A 24,339-nucleotide genomic window follows, 5' to 3' on the forward strand; every position below is an offset into this window, starting at 1 on the left:
GTCAGTGTGTTACTGTAGGTTGTCACTCAGTAGGTTACAGTATATTGTCAGTAGGTTACAGTATATTGTCAGTGTGTTACTGTAGGTTGTCACTCAGTAGGTTACAGTATATTGTCAGTGTGTTACTGTAGGTTGTCACTCAGTAGGTTACAGTAGCCAATACAGATACCTATACCAACCAGCTTACATCACTGTAATTGTGTGGTTAGCATGACCACTAGCTAGCTAGCTACCAGCTACTGATCAGACATTCCGAAATCACATATAATTGTATAATAAACTGTATCTGCCAGTAGATTACAGTTAAGTTTTCATAGGCTTTGTTATATCTACCTACACCCATCTACCTATACTTATCTGTCTATCTACCTATCAAGCAGGCTAAACATTATTAAACACAGAGCTCTCCCTGTCAGGCTGCATCACATCAGAAGACAACCTCAGTACAACCACAGTATCTGGACCAGACAGTAAACCTGTCTGTCTGTCTGTCTGTCGGTCGGTGTGTCTACCAGGCCCGCTGGACCCGCTCACAACACCGTTAGCCCCATACCAGGGCGGCCCACACACACACACACACACACACACGCACACTCACACATACACGCGCACGCACACACACACACACACGAACACGCACACACACAGCCCCGCTAGCATAATCCAGTAGAACCGGAAGAACGGTACCGGAATCCTCCCCGGTCCAACCGACTCAGGTCGCTGCTCCTCTGTCCCGTCTGTCCGCCGAGCGCACGCTCTCCCCCGCGGACTCGGTACCGAAGGAAGCCCCGTTTCAGCCAGGGACCGTCCACCAAGAGACAACCAGACTCAGCCAGGGACCGTCCTCCAAGCAATAGTATCCATCTGCAGAACGTCAGCCCGGCACTCTCAGTCCCCACGCTGTCAGGCCCCTCAGGAATTTGGGTCACGAGACCATCACAGGCCCGCTCGCGTGAATACTTTGGGCAGCCGAAGAGTGCTTCCGCATTGCTCTGATTGGCCAGCGTTGGCCAGCGCTCTCCTTCGTGAATACCAGCTCTACGCACGAGCGTAGAAGATCGCAAGTCACGTGAAACACTGCAGACCACTGATTGGTCAGAAGAGAGACGCGTCACTCGTTGGAGCGTCTCCAGAAAAACAGAAAGCCGCCATCTTTAATGTCTCGCTTAGGATTTCATTTGCAGCAGGAACAAGTGCAATAAACAAAAAAGGATACAGTCACTGTGTATTCTGCCTCATTTATTGATGAAACAAAACCGACATCAACACAATTTGCCACCGAGCGGAGAGTTTAGTCTCACAAAAAGATTGCTGACTTGTTAAGCTTGTTGTTAGCTTATGTGCTAATGTTGTGCTAGCGTTTTAGCATGGCTATCGTACATAGCGTGATCAATATAACTCGCTATTGATTGTTTGTACTAGTAACTAATGGTTAATGCTAGTAGAATAGGTAACAACGTGAGGTAATCACCATCCATTTTAAACCGGTTATTACCTAATGCTAACGTTAGCAGATAGACGCGAGACTGGTAACGTAGGCCGCATTATCGCTGGCCAATCAGAGCAATGCGGAAGCACTCTTCGGCTGCCCAAAGTATTCACGCGGCCCGCTCAGCAGCGCCACCCACCCAATGGCTGAATTGGAGTATTGCACTGTGCGGGATTGATTGATTGATTGATTGAAAACTTTATTAACAGATTGCAGAATGGGTACAGTGCGCGTGAATGCCTTCTACAACGCTGTTCCAGTTCCGCGTTGCCGTTTTGCACTCTGATTGGCCGCTGAAGCACGCCCCCCGAGTGACGCGCGAACAGCCCGCAGCACTGCCCTGCAGCCTTCACCGAGCTCTAGTTCTAACCAACTCGATGGAGATCAACCCCGAGGTTGGAAAATCACTTAGATTTCGTAAATATTTACCCGTTTCTCATACGGTTAACGATTCAGAAACAATCATTGCTCATCTCTGTGTGTTTATGTCGTTGCAGATGCTCAACAAGGTGGGTTTGATACGCAGTCATGGCGGCGAAAATGTCTTTATTATTTTGATTAGTTAACGTTATCATTAGCAGGTAAGTTATGAAGTCATTGTTTATCATAAAACCAACAGCATGACTGGCTCGTCTATTCTGTGCTAGATCAAGACACTATTTCAATAATGGATGACGGTGAAAGCATACACGCCACCGAGAACAGTTAGTACTCTGTAGATATAACGTCAGCTAGCGAGGTTGCACACCTATATCTTCTACTTTCATGAATTGTTTTCTACTCGGAGATATATATATCTGAGCAGTGAGCATGAATGAATGAATGAATGAATGAAAACTTTATTTAACAGATTGCAGAATGGGTACAATACAGTACGGCTCAATACATACAATTGTTAAGGGGATGCAGACCTGAGAAAGACGTTTGTCTTGTTTCCATCAGGGTCCCCCATTTTCAATTCATATAGACATTTATGACATACACAACATACATGACATTTATGGCATAGGGACATATAGGTATTTAGTACTGATACATTTGTGACATAAACGGTATTCAAATATACAGTACTGTTACCCCTAGATCCTGACAGAGTATATACATATGATGGGGAGGGGACTGTACATTAGGAGGGGGTGGGTGGGTGGGAGAGAAATATACATACAGCGGGGAGGGAATATATACATGCGGTGGGGAGGAGACTGTCTATTAGGAGGTGGTGGGGGTTTTGGGCATTTACGGTGGCCAGTTTCGAATTGCAGCCTCCCGTAGGTGCTCTTTAAGAGCAGTTTTGAATGTGGATAGTGATTCACATTCCTTTACAGCTTTGGGTAGGGCGTTCCACATTGTTGTGGCATAATTGCGAAACGTGTTTAGTCCCTTGTTTGAGCCGAATCTGGGTTTTACATGATTTGTTGAGCTTCCTCTGGTGTAGTGGTTGTGGTATTCACTGACCTTTGGGAAGTATTTTGACATGTACATGGGTACCCCGGTCGTATAGTGTATCTTGTAGACCAGGCCCATTGCAAGTTGCTGTACTCTGTCGTCTACTCTAAGCCATCCTAGGTTGTCAAAGTGGGCAGGGGTGAGGTGAGCACCTGAAGACTGTGCTATTAAACCAGGAAGTGCAGCACTGTTGATAAGGCTGTAGCCTCCACTACTGTGTAGTGCCCTGCGCTGCAACACAACTAACAGAAGAGTGAACAAAAAACGCTCATGGACCCGTGGTCTGTCGTTGACTGCTCGCTTGTGTTGTTCGTTGGATTAGTTTTGGATTATTTGGGCTCGCCAAACCAACTATCAAAACGTACACTACACAGACCCGCGGTCTCACGTTGACTGAACTGTTGCTGTGTGTCAGACCCTGGATGCTTTCAAACACCCGCCCACCTCTACCTCTGATTGGCTTACCATGACATTTTACTCAACCTCAGCCAATCGCGCACTGTCCACTAACCAAGGAAAAAAAGTATTGCTTCTCGGCGCAGAGATCTGTCTGATGAAAAAAACAGATTCAAACATAGTAACGCGCCGCATTTTTTGGCAGTTACGGTAATGGCGTTATTAAGATTGGAAGAGTAATCCGTTAGATTACTCGTTACTGAAAAAACTAACGCTGTTACTTATAACGCCGAATAGCAGTTGCTTTAAATGTGCACATGGACATTTGTGAAGGACAAGAATTCAAAATGTTGGACAATAATAGAGGCTTGGAGAATCTCCACAGGGGATATTTCCGTCACTAGGGGGGGGGCTTCTCCCATAGGAGAGCTGATTCCCCTCCAAACCACCAACGGGGGCAAATAGTGCTAACCATATAGCTTGTTTTATTTTCATTTTTTTTTTTTTTTTTTTTTTTTAACTTACATTTTTATTAACACTTATAGACAAACAACACTTACAGAAAAAAGAAACTAACAACACAATAAGAAAAAATGCAGTGCACATAAATGGTTACATGGTTAGTTGTCTGGTTCCACTACAGTTGTTTTCCAGGTACTTAATACAAAGGCTGATTGTGTACCTCCCTTAAACGGGTATAAAAATATAATACCTACTCAAAAATATTAAATACTGACTAAGGCATGCATGTGTGATATGGGTCCAGAGACCCTCCTTGAGCTTCTTTCTTCCCTTATCCTTCGTCCTTTTTTTTTTTTTTTTTTTTTTTTTATTACATTTCTCTTTGCCTTTTGATTCACCCATATACCAACCACATCAGCCCTGAATATTAATACAACACTGTTAAACAGACATAAATAATAAAGTACAAAAACCTAAAACAATTGTAATACCCCAAAAAAAAAATTGAAAATACTAACTAAAGCAAAAGTGTGTGACATGGGTTCAGAGAACCTCCTTGAACTTCTTTCCTCCTTTACCCTTCGCCCTCTTGTGTTGCATTTGGTTCTTCCTCTGTGATGTCGTTTTCGTTCCCTTTATAATCCTCCCACTTTACCCATCTTTCCCCAAATTTCTCTTCCTGTAGCCTCAGCATGTGCGTTATCCTCTCCATATCCTGTATCTCCTCTACTATTCCTACCCATTGTGCTATTGTCAGTGGGTCTTCCTTGTACCACAGTCTCGTTATTGCTTTTCTGGCCGATATCAACATTATCTTTATTAAATATTTGTCCCCCCCCCTGTATTCCCTCGTGTGTCAGGTCCCCTAAGTAAAGCACCAGTCCCGTTTGTGGTAATCCGTATCCTAATATTCTGATCATTGCCTCCCCTATCTCCTCCCAATACCCCTTCAGCTTCTGACATCCCCAGAATATGTGTGTGTGATTTGCCCCCTCCTTCCCACACATCCTCCAGCATGCTCTTTGTGTTGGTGCATATTTTCCCTTCAACTCTGGGGTTATAAAGAATCTGATTATGTTTTTCCATCCAAACTCTTTCCATATCCTCGATCCTGTTGTTGAATGTTGCACCTCGCATATGTTACCCCATTCCTTCCCTGTTATTCCTATCTCTAGTTCTCTCTCCCATTTCTCCCTTATGTAGTCTGTCGTGTGTCCCTTGCTGGTCATTATAGCTCGGTACAGTGCTGATATTTCCCTCCTTCGTATGCCCTTACTATCATCCTAATTATTCCATTCTGTTCTTCGTCCTTGTCCCCTCTTATTTCTTTATTATAGTAATCTCTAATCTGTAGATATCTGAAGTGGTCCCTGTTTTCTAGTCCAAATTTCTCCTTTAATTTTTGTAATGTTTGCATTTCCCCCTTCTCTATCATTTTGCATATTGCTGTTGCCCCCCCCCCCCCCCCCCCCTCTCCCACCTCCTGAATCCGTGGTCCAACCTCCCTGGTTTGAATCTCTTGTCATGTGTTACCCATCTCAGAACCCCTGTCTGTTTCTCCAATTTGTGTGTTTTTACTACTCTGTTCCATATGGTCAAGGTGCATTTGGTGATTGAGTATGGACACAGGTCTGAAACTACTACATAATTCCCTATCCTTCCCTTCCTTTGGTATCGTGGTGATTATGGCTTCCTTCCACGAGGGGGGCATTTTTCCCTCTTCCATCGTGTGTCTGAACGCCGCCCCTAACATGGGTGCTAATTCAGTTCTAAATGTCTTGTAGAATTCCGATGGGAATCCGTCGCTCCCCGGAGACTTGTTGTTTTTAGCTCTACTAATTGCCTCTTCCAGTTCTCGTTCCGTAATTATTTTATTTAATTCTTCATTCTGTTCTTTCCCTATCGATGGTAACTCTAGCTTCTCCAGATATGCTTCTATTTCCTCTTCTCCCGCTGCTTTTGGCTGTGTGTATAGTTTCTCATAGTATTCTCTAAATGTCCTCTCTATTTCAGCTGGGTCTCTCAATATTTCATTAGTCTTTGTATCCCTTATTGTGTGTATCGTGTTCAACTTCTGTCGCGTCCTAATTCTCCTAGCCAACAGTCTGGTCGCTTTTGGTCCCCCTTCATAGTACGTTTGTTTCATGAACCTCGCTTTCTTTTCTATTTCCGTCAATAATTCCCTATTTATCCTGGCCTTTACTTCTTTGATTTCTCCGAGCGTTTCCTGTTCTTTTGATATCTGGTGTCTCCCCTCTAGCTTCTTCAGCTTCCCTATCAGATTGTGATATGTCTCCGTTCTGGCCTTCTTCAGCATTGCTGTCTTCTCCATCAATTTCCCCCTTATCACCACCTTCAGTGTGTCCCATAGAATGTTCGGATCTACCGCCCCGTTGTCATTTTCTTCCTTATATCTGGCTATCTCCTCCTTGATCTGACTCACCACCCCCTTGTTATTTAATATTCCTACATTTAGTCTCCAGATCGTGTTCCTCCGTCTCCCTTCTAGATCTACTGTCAGATATATGGCACTGTGATCCGATATGTCCGCTACTCCTATTCTGCTCTCCCGTACCCTGTAACTGTCCCCCGTCGTCATCAAAAAGTAGTCTATTCTCGCATATGTCACGTGCGGGTGTGAGTAATGTGTGTATTCCCTGTCCATGGCGTGCATCCCCCTCCAAACATCTGTAATTCCCATTTCCGTCATCTGAATATTCATATATCTACTGATTGGTGCCCGTCCTTTTCTAGTACTCGTGGTGTCTAGGTCGTGATTCAGTACTACATTAAAATCTCCCGCGCATATCAATATCCCTTCTAGTTCCATCACTATCATATCAAAAATGGTCTCATATAAATCCCTCTCACTCTCTGGGGGTGCATAAACATTCACTAACGTAACCATTTGGTCCTCCATTTTCCCCTTCACCAGAACAAACCTTCCCTCCTTGTCTCTTACTTCCTTGATCAATTCAAATTTGACTGTGTTTTTGATTAACGTGATTACTCCTCTCCTCGGGTTCCGTTTAAAGGAACTATAGTATGCATTTTCATATCCAAATCTCTTCAGTTTCTCATGATCCTGTGCTACCAAATGTGTCTCCTGCAGAAAAATCACTTCCATCTCACTTTTTTTACATTTCAACATCACTTTGCCCCTCTTTATCGCATTATTCATTCCATTAACGTTTAGTGACATAATTTTTATACCTTTAACCATTGTCATCTTTCTTCTTCTTTCGTCTGTCAGTCCCCCCCCATGTCACATTCATTCCCCCCTCCGGTTGTAGCCTCCGCTCTCTTCACCGAATACATATAATGATTAACATAAATAAAAAACATAAACTTTACATAAAGTGCTCCCAAGGCGTTCGGGGGGTTCCTGTGTCCCCCCCTGTCCCCTGCTGGTGGGCGAGGAGTAATTGCTCTCCTAGTGAGAGGCCTCCTCCTGACGGCTTGGGGGTTTGAAACCTTTGCCCCCAACCGCTCGTCATATTTGTCCAGCATTCTTACTGTTTTTACTGCTGTCGTGCTCCTGGTCAAAATCGCTCTCCTTCATTCTGAAAGACCCCCATTTCCTAGGTCCCCCTCAATGCGGCTCGCATGTTCCAATGTCCCTCTTTCCTCCCAAACCCGTGTGTGGTGTCTTCTGTGTACCCCTTTTTATTTTATTTTCCTCCTCTCTATTTTCTATGTGATGTCCATTTATCCCCTTAATCCCTTCCAACTGTGTTACTCTCAGCGTGTGTCTATGTACTTGTTTCAATATGTTCTGTGTTCCGTCTATCATACCTAATTATATTTCCATTTATTTCCTCCGTCGGCCTGTGTATTATGTGTTCATGTATACATTATGTTCGTTCCTATATCCTGCCTCTACCTGGGAATGTGTGTTTATGTATATGTTATTTCAGTTTCTATATTTTGTCTCTATTTGGATAGTTTTTCAATCTCTTGTGCGTGTACTCATCCGTTCGTATCCTCCCGCCTCCTCTCCCCTCCTTCTCCGTCTCTGGCCTCCTCGTTCGTCTCCGCCTTCGGTCTGTCACGTCTCACTTCGGCCTTCTCCTCTCCTCCCTCCTCTCCCGGGCCTCGATCTCCCACTCTGGTCCATCTGCGTGCCCCCTCCAGTCTCTGCTGCAGGCTCCGCGTCTGGCCCTCCTGTCTCCTTCCCTCTCCGTCCTCCGCCATCTGCATCCCCCGTCGCCTCATTTCCTACGCCGCCTCCCGCGCCGTCGCGTATGTCACCGTCCCTTCCTTCCAGTGAATCCTTAGCGAGGTCATGGGTGACTGGAATTTCATTCCGTTTTCTTTCAAAATTCTCTTCAGTCCCGCGTAGGACCTGCGTGTTATTGCCACCGCTGTCGAGTAATCTTGATCAAACGACAGTCTTTTCCCCTCGATTTCTATCTTTTTGGTCCACGCGGTTCTGAGTATCAACTCCTTAATCTCAAACCTCAGAAAGTTAATAATCACCGCCCTCGGAGGTCTGTCCGGTTTCGGTCTCGGAGCCAACGCCCTGTGGGCCCTCTGTATCTCAATTTTTTCCAGTCCCGTCTCCTTCAGTTGTTCCTTGATAAGCTCTTCCACATATTGGATCACCGATTCCCCTTCGACTCCTTCTTTCAATCCCCATATTCTGATGTTATTTCTCCGTGACCTCCCCTCCATGTCCGATATCTTTGTCTCCATCTGTTCTTGCTTTTGAATCACACACGTTAACACCTCGTGTATCTCTGTGCTCCATTCCTCCATCTGCGCCGTTCTAGTCTGTACCTCTGTTACGTTACTATCCTGTTCCGCCATCTTCTCCTCCACCCTTTTGATTTCTGTATTCATTTCACCTCTGAAGTCCTCCTGTTCCTTCCTCAATTCCTCCCGTAACTTCCCAATATCATTTCTTATCGTGTCCGAGTTCAGTTTCATGTTCGCCTGCATCGTGTCAGAGTTAAATTTTATGGTCGCCAATATCCCGGCCTGCATGCGCACGGCCCATCCTGGCATTTCCTTGTCTGTCTCAGCCGAGACTCCCCCTTCTTCCGCCTGCTCCTTCTCGGTCTCGCCTCGGGGGTTCTGCTCCGTCGAACTCTCCTCTTCCTGTGAGTTCTCCATTTCTCTTTCCTTCATATTTGTTTTCTCCTCCTTCCTTCTCGTTTGCATCTTCATTTTTGATCACTTTCCGTCACTTTTCGGGTCCTTATTTCTCAGTTTTTCGCTCTTTTGACAAGGAGCCTCACCGCATGCGTGCTACTCTTCCGCTCTCATACCGGAAGCCTCCCTATCTTTTTTTTTTATCCACTTTTTCTCCCATCTCAATTTCGTATCATCCAATTCAACCCTCCCCTGTCACGAACGCTGTTTCTTGCCTCCCACAAGCCGGCTGCAATGTGGACTAAGTCATACATAGCACAAGTCCCCTCCGGTACTTGAGGTAACAGCAGTCGCATCTTTTCACCTGCGCAGCTCGATCTCTCAGTCAGTGGCGAGGAGTAACGCGTGGGAGGCTCACGCTGCCCCCGACACTTCCTGATTCTACTGCGCAGGTGCACCAACCGACCTGTAGGAGTCGCTGTCCACAACGCCCGATCCCCACCCATCAGTTTCCCACCCCCTAATACGGCCAATGTGTATTAGTATGAACGACCAGCTAAACTGAAAGCAATGTGGAGTGCTGGGCTCGAACAGGCGAGCCCAGCGTCTCCGCATTTGTGGCGAGCGCCTTGCCCACTACACCACGTAGCCGCCCACACTACTACTATATGTTGTCATCACGGGACGCACTGCTACTATATGTTGTTCTCACTGTTGACCAATGTACCTGTTGTAAACAGTAATGTTACATTTAGCTGACCACTGTACCTGTTGTAAACAGCAATGGAACATTTAGCTGACCAATGTACCTGTTGTAAACAGTAATGTTACATTTAGCTGACCAATGTACCTGTTGTAAACAGTAATGTTACATTTAGCTGACCAATGTACCTGTTGTAAACAGTAATGTTACATTTAGCTGACCAATGTACCTGTTGCGATGCTCAAAAAACAGTAATGTTACATTTAGCAGGTCAATATCCATCTGTTGTTGCCTATTGCATTTTGTGATTATTTGCAACATGTTCATTTGATGTTAAATACAATACCTTTGTTTTTCTGGACATTTGTCATTTTGGTTGTGTTATTTAATAAACATACATTTGCATAAAGCAAGCATATCTGTCCACTCCCATGTTGATACAAGTATTAAACATAAAAAAAAACTAATTTTGACCAAACAAAAAATGTGTGATTAATATGTGATTAATCAGTTAACTATGGACAATCATGTGATATTTTATCAACAGCCGTAATATATATATACATTCCATATTGAAACCATGAGGTAAACTGGACTATATATATATTATTCTATATATTTGTTTTATACATATATTTTGGAAACCCCTATGTAATGAAACAGAATAAAGAGAAAAAAGGAGGGTATGCGTATGAAAACATTTATTGTAGGCTAATAACAGATCACATATTACACTTGCAAAACAGATGACCCCACATTTTATTAGCAAAATTTGCTGACACATCAGAACAGAGTGAATTGATCTGTCCTGTGTCCAAAATATAAAGAATGAGATCAGTTATGTCGATAAATAAAAGATAACGCTAAAATTCCATTTCCTACACTTTCTTTTTTTGGCAAAGTGCTGTATTCTTCCAGTAAACTACACAAAAGCAAAAAAATAGTATTTTCCACATGATGGGGGGGGGGGGGGGGGGAGAGAGAAACGAAATGCCACGAAATATTCTTCACACTTTCAAAACAACAAGTTTGCTACATTTTGTTTATAAAAAGTACACGGGCTGGGCGGTTCACGGAGAGAGTGAAGAAACTACCTCCAGTGCTGCATAGTTTATTCGGTGTCTGTCTTGTGTTTAAAATGTCCACCTTTGGGACAAAGTTCAAGTTCTTCATTGATGCATTGTCATTATAATGTTTCAACCTGGAAGGCACATGGATCCACAACGACAAAGTCATGGCATTGAGACGAAACATACAAATCCCTGTTTTTTTTTCTTCCATAAGCGGAGACGACGACAGCTGTGGACAGAAACAAGAACGGCTCCTTCCAGTGCTCAATCGTCCGCTCCCTTCAGCCTGTCGTCCTTCTTTGCGACATCGTAGTACAAAATAAAAACGGCCTTTTTGATGATTGCAAGTTCTGATTCGCAGAGACGTTTAGTTTTTTCTTCCTCCAACATGAAACAAAGATGAACAGATATGACGGCAAGAATCACTCCACTATCCTCACTTCACAATTAATTACATCAGACCATACAAAATGTCTAACAATAACTCGTTAGTGCTCTCGTTATCCTACCATGCCTAATACATCAGACCACACAGACGACTAACGATTAGCTCGTTAGTGCCCTCGTTATCCTACCATGCCTAATACATCAGACCACACAGACGATTAACGATTAGCTCGTTAGTGCCCTCGTTATCCTACCATGCCTAATACATCAGACCACACAGACGACTAACAATTAGCTCGTTAGTGCCCTCGTTATCCTACCATGCCTAATACATGTGAGCGTGTACTGTGTTTCTAAGCGTGATCATAAGAGTACAAGAAAACAGATGTAAATTAGGTCATAATAATGTATTATATGAATGATGTGACGTACGTATAATAATCGAGAATTGGGAGGTTCCTAACGAGGTTCCTTAATGGCTCGGTGCAGGTTTTAACTACCCTTAACCCTATGGTGTAGAGATCTAGTTACACGCTCAACCATTTTAGAGCACCGACACCCACATTTTCTTTTCAAAAGTATAAACAACGAAATTCTTAAAAAAAAGTAAAAACAGATTTTTTTTTTAAACAACCAGTATTATAACTACTGCAAGGTTAAAAGATTGTTGCTACTTTTTGGTTTAAATATTTTAACAGTTTAAACAAAATGTAACTAAGCTATATGTAACTTAGAAAATAAAATAGGTAAAAGACAAAAGAATGATGACGCTAAAACCACGTCCAAGTACACTGAGCAAAATATATACACAACGTTGAGGAAAAACAAAAAGACACAGTTTTTACTCCATCTTGATGGATATCAACAGTCAATTGAGAGTATTAAGAGTTATTTTTCACAGTCCTGGGACGATGACAACCTTCTTGAGACACGCAGGAGGCTAAACGCCGATCATTAATAACAAAACATTTTCACAAGGCAAAGCATACTATGACAAAATTGGAAAGTCTCCAGTATGCACAAAGACAATTATCAGCCATCAAGTAATCTGCAATTTCATAAAGTGTAAAGGTGATTTGTTATGACCCTGAGAAGTGGACTGCAGATTATTTTTTTCTTTCAAACACAAGATAATAACGATAAAAAACGTTTTTTTTTTTTTGTTTTTTTTTAACGTCCGGTCATTAGCTCTACAACCATGCAACAATTTGCACACTAACATAGCCAAACATACCTAAGCAAGATAACATGGACGCATATAACTTCATACTGATATGTAATGTTTTTTTCTTTTAAAAAATATTTTGGAAGTTTTTTTTCCTTTCTTTTTTTCCGTTTTTTTCTCTTTTTAAATACATTTTACATTTATTTTCAATTCTACCATTAAAACAAGGCGTTTAGTGATATTCAACCCAGTAATTCTTACGATAATTTCTTTTTAAAAAACAAAAAGATACTGTGAAAAGTACTGAATTACAAAGTCAAAGGCAAGTTCACCCAAAGCTAGAGGAGGGGGGGGGGGGGGGGGGGGGGCGCTGAATACGAGGAGTAGATACGCAAACCCGAAAATCCACTGTTTAATAAAATGTGAACATCTTTTGGAGACACCCGCTATCTCTGGAGACGCCTGTCGCCCTTCTATCGCTTGGCAATAAACATTCATATCTTCTGGTGGCTTTGATAACATCGTAGCTCACTTCTTCCAAGCTCGCGGACCACTTGGGAAACCAGCTACATCGTGTTTATTGCTTCGATGGTCGCACCATAATATTATGGTGCGATATGACGTACCAAGTTGGCTAGCTAGCTCAGTCTAGGCGGCGTGCGTTAATGTCACGATGTAACGGCGCAATCAAAACAGCGACCGGCCGAGTGATTAAAACGACGATAGACGTCACCAGTAGCGCCAGGTTTCTCCTGAAAATGTCAACATGTCATCGAACAATAAATGTACTTTCATTGCTCATTCTAGCCGTCACGAGTGTTAGTGCTGTGTCGTAACGCATGGCGGATGAGAGGCCTACGTGGCGGCCGCCAGGAGGGACACGACCCCCGCCCCCGTCTGACCGCCGAACTGAATAATCCCACTTCTGCGGCCGTGACGTCGCGCAGCCAATACCTTTGCGACGAGGGTAAGGCCTCTCTCTTGAGACGGCACGCAATCAGTCCGAGAGAGATCCCGCGGTTGTGGGGACTGTGAACATGCCCTTGAGTAAAGTGACCTACAGCATTGATTCTATCTATGAACGGGGGGTTGTGGGGGTCCATGAGGAGGATGTAGTCATTGCATCACTTCCTCCCAATGCTGGTACAGGCCGTCCCAACAGAGGGAGGAATGCCTGGTTGGATGGATGGATGGATATATGGAGGGTTAAGAAGAAGGACCTCTTGATCCCCTCCTGAAACAGGATGCATGGATGGATGGATGGATGGAGGGATGGAGGAAGATGTGTGTGGTGGTGGTGGTGGTGGTGGTGGTGGTGGGGTGTCTCCTCAGAAGTTGAGGTGTCTGTGACTTGGCTGGTGGAGATACACAGCGTTGGCCTTGGTCTGCCGCAGGCCGCCGGGGTGGCGCAGCAGATTGATGCGGCGCAGGGCGTTGCGGGAGAGCGGCTGTGCCCGCTGTGCCAGGCGGCCGGACTGCTGCGCCACCTGGTGGAGGAGGCCGGCGTGGGCGGAGAGGGCGGCGGCGTAGCAGGCAGAGTGGAGGCTGGCGGCGCGCCGGGGGACCACCGGTATCTCCGACCTGAACAAGAGGGAGACGGGGACACGAGACAGAGGGACGTTGAGAATCATAACGTGGTTTAAATGAGATCATGTGGTCAGGAGAGAGAAAGAAAACGGGACTCTAAGTTGAGGCCGTGACCCCGTAGGACTCACCTGTGGCAGGGGGTGTCCAGCAGGGGGCGAAGCACCGTCTCCAGCCCGCCGGCGGGGGCGGGTGCCTTGGCAGGAAGCAGGCCCAGGTTGAGGGAGCGGGGCAGGTGGTTAAGGGCCAGCCTGGGGGGGCTGTGGTGGGCGTAGACAGACATGCTGGGGTGCTCGATGAGCAGGTTCTCCAGGGGGCTAGTCTCCAGCAGGATGGGCTTGCCGCTGTGGCCGGTGAAGCAGGGAGGCGGCGTGACAAACCAGCTCTCCTCCATGGAGCAGGCATGCAGACGCAGGAAGCCTTCCTCCTCTTCCTCCTCCTCCTCCTCTTCCTCCTCATCCTCCTCATCCTCCGCGGCGGTGGAGTTGAGGGAGTTGAGGGAGGTGCAAGAGGCGTAGCGGATGGGGGGGCTGGCCATCGGGGATGGGACCATCACCAGGTCCTCTTCTTCCCCTTCCTCCTCATCCTCCTCCTCCTCCTCGTGCGGATCGAGAGGGACCCCATGGATGCCATCTCCACATGGCCTGGAGCAGGACTCAGCTGCAGCAAAGACACAACGTTGGATTAGCATGGCCGAAGAAAACCTGATTACGACCCATGAGAGGCTTCAAAAACACAAACCAAAACCTTCAGTACTAAGACTAAAGTTGGTATCAATGTAATCATTATTGCATTCGTTAAATGACACTTAGTTAGCAAGCCCTCCTTTAGGATTCCAAACACAATACTGTCAGGTTGTTTTCAAAGCGATGCAGTACCCATAGCATACCAGTGGAGGGCACTGTGGCCACAGAGTAAGTGTCCCTGCACTGACACAAGAGGTTTGATTGATTGATTGATTGAAAACTTTATTAACAGATTGCAGAATGGGTACAATACAAATACAGTACGGCTCAATACACACAATTGGTAAGGGGATGCAGACCAGAGAAAAACGTTTGTCTTGTTTACACCAGGGTCCCCCATTTTCAATTCATAATGACATTTATGACACAGTACACAACATACTGAGATATATATCATGACATTTATGACATACATCACATGACATACAGATATACAGTACTGTTACATTTGTGACGTACAAGATATGAAAATATACAGTACTGTTAAACAGAGATCCTAACAGAAAATATATACATACAAGGGGGAGGAAACTGTACACAGGAGGGGGTGGGTGTGTGGGAGCGGGGGGTTGGACATTTACGTGGGCCAGTTTCGAATAGCTGCCTCCCGTTGGTGTTAGATCCCTACAGGCACGCAGCTCTGCTGGCTAAGTCGGCACAACATGCCAGACCCAAAATACCCATAGTCTGTGTGTGTGTGTGTGTGTGTGTGTGTGTGTGTGTGTGTGTGTGTGTGTGTGTGTGTGTGTGTGTGTGTGTGTGTGTGTGTGTGTGTGTGTGTGTGTGTGTGTGTGTGTGTGTGTGTGTGTGTGTGTGTGTGTGTGTGTGTGTGTGTGTGTGTGTGTGTGTGTGTGTGTGTGTGTGTGTGTGTGTGTGTGTGTGTGTGTGTGTGTGTGTGTGTGTGTGTGTGTGTGTGTGTGTGTGTGTGTGTGTGTGTGTGTGTGTGTGTGTGTGTGTGTGTGTGTGTGTGTGTGTGTGTGTGTGTGTGTGTGTGTGTGTGTGTGTGTGTGTGTGTGTGTGTGTGTGTGTGTGTGTGTGTGTGTGTGTGTGTGTGTGTGTGTGTGTGTGTGTGTGTGTGTGTGTGTGTGTGTGTGTGTGTGTGTGTGTGTGTGTGTGTGTGTGTGTGTGTGTGTGTGTGTGTGTGTGTGTGTGTGTGTGTGTGTGTGTGTGTGTGTGTGTGTGTGTGTGTGTGTGTGTGTGTGTGTGTGTGTGTGTGTGTGTGTGTGTGTGTGTGTGTGTGTGTGTGTGTGTGTGTGTGTGTGTGTGTGTGTGTGTGTGTGTGTGTGTGTGTGTGTGTGTGTGTGTGTGTGTGTGTGTGTGTGTGTGTGTGTGTGTGTGTGTGTGTGTGTGTGTGTGTGTGTGTGTGTGTGTGTGTGTGTGTGTGTGTGTGTGTGTGTGTGTGTGTGTGTGTGTGTGTGTGTGTGTGTGTGTGTGTGTGTGTGTGTGTGTGTGTGTGTGTGTGTGTGTGTGTGTGTGTGTGTGTGTGTGTGTGTGTGTGTGTGTGTGTGTGTGTGTGTGTGTGTGTGTGTGTGTGTGTGTGTGTGTGTGTGTGTGTGTGTGTGTGTGTGTGTGTGTGTGTGTGTGTGTGTGTGTGTGTGTGTGTGTGTGTGTGTGTGTGTGTGTGTGTGTGTGTGTGTGTGTGTGTGTGTGTGTGTGTGTGTGTGTGTGTGTGTGTGTGTGTGTGTGTGTGTGTGTGTGTGTGTGTGTGTGTGTGTGTGTGTGTGTGTGTGTGTGTGTGTGTGTGTGTGTGTGTGTGTGTGTGTGTGTGTGTGTGTGTGTGTGTGTGTGTGTGTGTGTGTGTGTGTGTGTGTGTGTGTGTGTGTGTGTGCGCATGCGTGTGTGTGTGCGCATGCGTGTGTGTGTGTGTGTGTGTGTTTGCATGCCTGTGCGACAGTAAACCTGCCACTCGACGGCTTAGTGTTGAACCCACATCCACAAGCACCGTGATATTATCTACTGCATGGAGCGCCAGATATGTTCGTCATTGTTTCCTCCTCACAGTATTCACATTTTACAACATTACAAGTAGTCCGTTACTAGGGGTATAACGATGCGACCTCACAACGATTAAATTCGATTACGATTCTTCAGGCAACGATTCAATGCATCATGAAATCTCTTAATTTGACCACGATTCGATTCGATTAATTTTCTAACAGTTAATTCCCCAAAATATGTTGAATACACAAATGTGGCTGGGGGAACTGATTCACTGGACTATAATAGGTCAATAAAAAAAAACAATACAAATCTTTTTTTATTCTTTTCGATTCGAATCGGTTCTAACATTTTCAAATCGATGCAGTTGAATCGTCACATTAGAATCGATGCATTTCGATTCATCGATGCATCGTTACACCCCTATCCGTTACTAGTCCAAAAACAGACGACGTGCCAAAACAAGTCTGTGCAATCTGTGCTGCCAGGGTCTATGTTTATCTACCATGGCTTTGTCAGGGGTGCAATATTATATACCATATATTCACGGAGATGCGGGAAGTTATCAAGTGGAAATGCAACTTGAACTCCTTGAGGCCAGGAGACTGCAGCTGGACTCTCCCTCTCTAAATATAACCCCAGAACCGAGATAAAACAGGGATGTCTGGTGAAAACAGAGCAAAGGGCAGCAGCGCCACAGAGATGACCTTCCTCTCTGATAAACAGATGAGCTCCACCGAGTCCTCTCTGCTCCAGTGTGTAGATTCAGATTACTTTATTGTCACCGCTTTTTATAAATGTACATTACATTCAGAAAAAAACATGAGATGCTTGTTTTTCCCGGCTCCTCAACTGTAGTAGATGTGTAAACATAGTAGTACACAACGTACAGTATATTCTATCTATACAGACTATAACTATAAAAGTAAACATGATAATGCACATATATTCTATCTATAAAAACTATGCTATCTGTATAAATAAGCTATAGACTTAGGACCCTCACCACCCCAACAATAGCCTGTTCAAGCTGTCAGGCAAGCGGCGCACCTCCACATACATGCAGCAAGAACAGAGAGACTGAGACTCGGCTTCTTCCCCCAGGCCATCAGAACACTGATCTCACTCACACACACACACACACACACACACGCACACATGCACTTTAAAAACACATCTGTATATTATTGTATATAGTACTCATTACCTTTATTTCTTAAGCTCAGCATTGTATTTTATTCGTATTACTTTTGATCATGTCTATTCTATTTTATTATTTGTATTTTTGCACAATCGAGGCGGGCATGGCCACCTTCATTTCCCTACATGTCTTGTGTATGTATGTGACAAATAAAACTCTTGAATCTTGAAACTAGACTAAACATAATACACAGCGTAGGCCTATATTATATCTATGCAACTTACACAACACAAGGCATCCGTTAGCAGCAACGTGTGCTTGTGTGGTGTGTGAGTCACTACAGTGCTTTTGTGTGTTATGCTATGTGTGTAGTAGAGGGACCGAGATGTACTTTCTACCGTTTACGGATGTGCGGATGTTTACAACGCGCATGGTGTTTTTAACACTACAGAAGGTTAACCTTTCACTACCATACCATAGGGATAGTGAAAGGGTTAACCTTCTGTAGTGTGGCTGTGAAAGGGTTAACCCTTTGTCGTGTGGCAGTGAAAGGGTTAACCTTTTGTGTTGTCGCAGTGAAAGGGTTAACCTTTGTCATGTGGCAGTGAAAGGGTTAACCTTCCGTGTTGTCGCAGCAAATGGGTTTACCTTTGTTGTGTGCTAGTGAAAGGGTTAACCCTTGGTTGTGTGGCAGTGAAAGGGTTAATCTTCTGTATTGTCGCACGCGCCTCCAGTTTGACCGTTTTGGTACAGAGACCGAGACAAGAGCGGTCTCCCGCGTGCCGGCCCGGCCGCCTGATTGCTTTTACCAACGCGTTCGTGTTTCCGCGTCTCTGATTGGCCAGGTCATGTGACATGTACGCCCAATCGTGGGACCGCAAGTTTCTACACTGGTTAAGCTTAGGCGCTCTTTCGAAGTTGGTTAAGGTTAGTTTGTCTTAGAGAATGGCGATAGAACGCCAGCCCTGATTCCAAACTCTAACCTTAACCAACTGCGAAAGAGTCGCCTAAGCTTAACCAGTGATAAACTAGGCGTTAGGTAGTTTGCAGGCTGTTCGACCCGGAAATAGGCGCATTACTTGCCGTCCCACGATTGGTGCACATGTCACATGACCTGGCCAATCAGAGCGCAAAACGGGAACCCGGAAACACAAACGCGTTGGTAAAAGCATAGGCGCGGCCCGGCCACTGAGCCTTTTGGGGTGAACTGCGGTAGGACTTTTTGTGCACAATATAAACACACTGAAACCCATAGCCCTATTTATGCAAAACCAATGGTAAAATCAATGAGGTCATTCTCCAGTCTGTACAAGGCCTGAAATAAACACAGAAATCACATTGTGTCCACTGAGGAGTACGTTTCAGTGTTTAGCTCAGGGCTCCTACACACTGGAGCGCGGCCCCATTGACTCGACATCCGTTTTGTGGCTAAACTAGCGCTAACTAACTACATGTACGTCTCAAACTCGGACGCCCCCCACCGCCCAGATGCCTGTGGAATACGAGAAGGGATGCCTCCGGACGGGGCGGTGGGCAGACCGAACACTTTGGCAGCTGGAGTGTGAGATGCCGGCAGCATGCTCGCGAGGCGTGTCTGTGTCTGTGCGTGACGCGTCGAGGACGCTCAAAGGTGTCGTATGAACATAACCTAGACGGCGTGACCTAGTTTATCAAAAGGCTCGTCGCGAGCTTTTTTAGCAGATGAGTCCGTTATGTATGAGGTATGTCTCTACGAAGGACAGCAACAGCTGTGGCGCTAGGCGAGAGCGGCGATGACGACAAACGACGCGTGTCGAGATCTACCCGATGTCCTCTCTGACCTCACCGGTGCGTCGCGACGTCCGTGTGTGTGTGTGTGTGCGTTTGCCTGAATGTGCGTATTTGCAGAGTTCGCGTGCGTGACTGTGTTTGTCTTTCTCCCTCTCGTGTCCACATTAGAACCGGTGTTGCGTTTGACGATATCCTAATCTGTTATAATAATAATAATATATATATTATTATAATATATAATAATATCCACGCCGCCCCGTCTGTCTGGAATACAGTGTGTATGTTCTGTAGTTACTGTGTGTATATCGTTTTTGGGAGTACGGTGATCTCATTCACCTGTGCCCTCCTGCCGTAGTCTTTGTCCAGGCACGGTGTCTCCTATATTCCAGAAATCGTATACACATACGCGGGAAAGGCTTGAAGGAACCCCCCCCCTCGACCACTAGACAGATGTTGATACTGCTGGCTGTGGCTGATAAGTAGCTGGTGTCATTTCTACCACTCTGCCACTGTGGCGGTTAGCCAGCCTGCGTCGTCTCAGTCAGTTATGATCCAAAAACCATGTTGGCAAACTGCCTTGTGAAACTCTGAACCCATGGGGCTGAACGTGTGCGTTTTGGATGGACTGACTGTTGTGATTTTAAAAAAGGTGGTAGGTTGGTGATGTGAGTGTGTGTGTGTGTGTCTGTATATGTCATTTTGTATTTCTTGCGTTTGTGCTGGGAATGTATAAAAGATGTATCACAAAAGAACCCGCAGGGCCACAGTGACTGCTTAACAACAAGGACATACAGTGGCTTAGATACAAGGCAAACTGGTCTTACCCAAACTGCAATGCCTGCGATCTGCCACTAGGGGCAGAGTGGCTAACCATGAGTGAGTGAGTGATTGTCTGACAGAATGTGTGAGTGAGTGAGTGAGTGATAATGGCATATAAAAGAAGCAGTGAAGCCAGACCAGCACTCTCAGGTTCAAAATGTAATGGCAGCCTGAAACAAACATGTTTCGGAATTACATATTCCTTCGTCAGTGTTATAGCTTGCAATGCACTTGCAGTCAAGATGATGGTTATACACAGGTGGTTAATGACTTGGCAGGAAATGACATCACGGCGCAGGTGTGCCTGAGTCTATTGCTCCTCAATGACAAAAGGAAAGACCTATCAAAACAAACAAAACCTGAGTGTGTGAGCATCACATGAACTCACCCAGGTAGTCGACCAGGATCCAGTCCTCGTCGTCCTCCTGCTCTCCTCCGGGGCCGCGTCGGCTCAGCTCCTCCGCGTCGTCCCCGAACAGGACGCTGGCGAACCTCTGGAACATCCCGGGACCTCCTGCTGGCGGCGACGGGAGGAGGGCGCAGGGCGGTTGGCGCAAGGCTGGGGGTGAGGGCGGGGAGCGGGCACTTTGGTCATCAGCTGCGGAGGCCGACGCGTGGGGAGGGCTCAGGGAAGGTGGTAAAGTGCATCAATAAGGTGTGGCCTTGGATCATCTGATGGCGACCGGGCAGAGTCTGGACATAGCTGACCTGGGGTCTGGTGGTCAACTCCACGAGTGCAATGAGTACAACACGCCCTGAGAGAAGCCACAAGGGAAGGAAAGGGTTAAACTGAGCCACGCCGACCAAGGGATTCAAGTGAGATTCGTCTTGCTTTTTGTCTTGTGTCGTAAATGCAGCACACCCTTCCTTCACAGCGGTAGGCTCCGCCCCTCAAGTCCAAACAGTAGTTTCAGCGGGTGTTGAGGGAGCCACCGTGCCTCTCAAATTCAATCATTGTCATATGATGTTCTCAAATCGACGAGTAATCGCGTTTAATAATCGTGATTTCAATATCAATCAAAATAGTCGTGATTATGATTTTTGCCATAATCGAGGAGCCCTAATGCACAAACAAGGAGGTTTTCCTGCAACTACGTATTTTTTTCCCAATATCGCTGATATTACCATTGCAATTATCAATAATAATTAAACATTACTCTAATCGTAACCCAACATACTGGTTACCACAATAAAGCACAACGAGCGTGATATGTGCTCAAGTCCTTCGTGCTCACAGGTGTGGCTGTGGTTTGCCTAGGAGGCGCTGCTAGACCTCCCCTCATACGGGCTTTTATGAAAATAGAGTGTTCGTTGTCAGGCTGCCAACTGGGTGGTGGATGCAGCCATGTTAGGATCGGTAACCCTGGACCCAACACACAGCATGTGGTTATTATAGGTGCTGGCCGACAAAACTCGTCACAGGTTTGGATATGTCAATCAACTGGATATGGCCTAATCTACATTGGTGTTATTATGGTTGTTGAATTTAATTGAATTTGAGTAACAGAATTTGTCCTTAGGAGATTATTCTTGTACAATCGGTGGCATAAAGACATTGGAAACGTAGAACTGATCAAGACATTACCACACACATTACAATTAACACAGACAAGACATCACATTCACAAGACACAAACACACAGTCATTGGAGTCCATCATTAAATCAGTCATATAGATCTATATGAAGGTTGGAATGATGGTCTTGTTGGGTCTTGCTGTCCTGTAAAGCTAAACTGCCTGCTGGCCCAATTAGTGCTAAGTAATTCATATTGGCTTGTTTTTGTTCACAACAGTTAGACATTTACATGAATGTTGCACACATTACCCCCACCTCCTCTCCCACACACACAATGAAAGACAATGGAGACACTAGCTCCATCATGACCCACCTCCCTTATAAGGAAGTAGAGGTGATAACCATAATTCTTCCTGAATTGATTTGCTGTAGGCCAACTGGCACAGTTGAATGATAGGATGTTTTGCGAACAATTACAGAGATGTGGCTTGTGTCAGAGCCAGTGGTAAACAAAACAAAAAGACAAAACATCATCTCTGGGGGGGGGGGAACGAACATCCTCCTAACATTTAGCTATAGTTCAAATGCAGTCCCAACTACAATGAGACATACAATCTATGAGGGCCGACGGTCCACTCTACTGGTTAAAGTAGCTTACTCGTGAGTAGTACGAGTAAGTTTAGTCCATCTGTTCAGTACTGCTCACCACTGTTTCAAGATGCACAATGAATGAACTCTTCGGAGAGAATTGTTGAATATATATTTCTAGAATGTTTGGTTATGACATCATACTGTGACATCACAAATGTTATAGATGTGTACTAGAATGTTCCATTATGACCAATAAGACGGTCCAATGACTTTACCTAAATCCAAGCAATATTCCTAATGCCGTTTCAATGTAAGGTTATACAAATAAACATTCATATATAATACAATAACTATATAGCTTTGGCTCCTGGCTATACACAATCATTACCATTAGAGTGAGAAAAAAAACAAATGCATCCTCAAATGTCTCCTCTCGGTTAATACCAGGTTAGCTTGTTGTTTACGTGCAGGCTGCCTTCAAACCGGCTGTTCCCTGTTATTATACATCTGTTATATTACACCGCGGTGCTTCTGCCAAGTGTGCCACACTGACTCACTTCTGGAGACAACAAAGACGAGGGGCAGCTGTGATGCGAGGCCGAAGCTTTTCTCTTCATCTACAGTTAATACTACTGTCGATCAACGGCTTTATAATCTCCTCCACCTGTTCCTCTTTAGACAACGCACTGTTTGCCTCTAGACTGGAACGACGGGTCCAATTGATGCGATTAAAAGGGGAATTAATAAACATTCATGTTTTTTTTTTATCAGGATGTTGTCTTTCGTGAACAAACCACAGAGGAAAGCCTGTGGATTTAAAACTGATCGGTCGAGGCCTCTTTATTCTGTTGCAGGTAAAACGTCGAGGACGCAGCGACACACAACATCGATGGCGTCATATATTCTGAATTGTTGATGCATAAGGAGAAATCAGTTATGCAATGCATTGTGCAGCAGTGTCGCCGATCAACCCACTGTCCCAACACAGGCAAACACACAGTCAATAATACATCGCTGCTGCTGGATATTATGCATTATGCGGGTACTATGTGGGCTGTCTGTCGTCCAGGGTGTAAAATGAGACATAGCAGCAGCAAGACCACACAACAGGCCCGAGGCTTGTCTCTGTGCGGGTTTGTTGATAAAAATGTGAAGGGAGGAGGCTCGTCTGTAACCCTGCACCTCTTGGGCGGACCGCTGCTCGTCTGCTGTGGAAGTTATTATATAAATATATAATTTCATATTTTTTTCTTCATATAATGTTATTCCACAATGCACACTATAGTATTTTAATCGGTGTGTGTGTATAATGGATCGCTTGGAGCTTTGCGTTGCTGCATGTAAACGCAAGACATAGCATCATTTAGAATAGGATAAACCATATTTGAGAATAAAGACTATAGATACTGTATGTTGAAGCACAAAGGTGGCCCTTTAACCATTCGGTGTTTTATGACTGGTTTTCTGGTTTGAACGCGATGCGATCAGCTGGATTTTAAACAAACGCTAAATGAGAACTTTATGTTCGACGAAGAGACAAAGAACTGACTCACCTGCGGCAAATAATAAAGATGTAAACAGTGAAAAAGAAAAAAGAGACGATTATGTTGCAATAAGATCCTTGATGTTGAGGTAGGTGTTTTTCACAAAATAGAAAAAATAATTAGATTTCTTCCCAGAAGAAATTAAAAGTTGAACTCTTTAGGGGACTTTACATTCGGAGCCACAGCGCGTTACTTTTTCCAGTCCTATCCGACGTCCCAACTGTTTCCTTTGTTATTGTTGTGGAGGACTAACAGCTGATCGCACTGATGACGTCGGAGGGAGGGAGGGTCCTGTCTTAAACATCACAGCCAATTACGGGCCGCCGTTTACCCTGACAGACTGCCACCAACAGCCTATGGGAGGGTCCTGTCTTAACCCTGTCACTGCCACACGACAGAAGGTTAACCCTTTACCGTCGGTTGTGTGGTAGTAAAGGGTTAACCTTCTGTCGTGTGGCAGTGAAAGGGTTAACCGGC

At 45.2% G+C, this 24,339-nt stretch overlaps 1 protein-coding gene across 1 annotated transcript; it reads right to left on the bottom strand.

The window, feature by feature from the left end:
• Window positions 1-10,285: 10,285 nt before the first annotated feature.
• Window positions 10,286-24,075, bottom strand: tp53inp1 (tumor protein p53 inducible nuclear protein 1). The gene is made up of 4 exons (XM_084336099.1): window positions 23,872-24,075; window positions 20,599-20,965; window positions 13,928-14,456; window positions 10,286-13,793 (listed from the first exon to the last, which is right to left on the bottom strand). Exons 2-4 carry the CDS (start codon window positions 20,711-20,713, stop codon window positions 13,541-13,543), a joined length of 897 nt encoding a protein of 298 aa, XP_084192225.1. The 5' UTR covers window positions 20,714-20,965; window positions 23,872-24,075; the 3' UTR covers window positions 10,286-13,540.
• Window positions 24,076-24,339: the final 264 nt, after the last annotated feature.

This window comes from Notolepis coatsorum (genome assembly GCF_963971535.1).
Source record: "Notolepis coatsorum genome assembly, chromosome: 19".
NCBI lineage: Eukaryota > Metazoa > Chordata > Actinopteri > Aulopiformes > Paralepididae > Notolepis > Notolepis coatsorum.

What these genes read in the sequence shown, in the direction of transcription:
- tp53inp1 (XM_084336099.1), bottom strand. Translation starts at nt 20,713, where the DNA reads ATGTTCCAGAGGTTCGCCAGCGTCCTGTTCGGGGACGACGCGGAGGAG. An exon ending in GATCCTGGTCGACTACCTGG is followed by an intron (nt 14,457 to 20,598) that starts GTGAGTTCATGT and finishes TCTTTGCTGCAG; the next exon opens with CTGAGTCCTGCTCCAGGCCA. An exon ending in CTGGACACCCCCTGCCACAG is followed by an intron (nt 13,794 to 13,927) that starts GTGAGTCCTACG and finishes CCTCTTGTTCAG; the next exon opens with GTCGGAGATACCGGTGGTCC.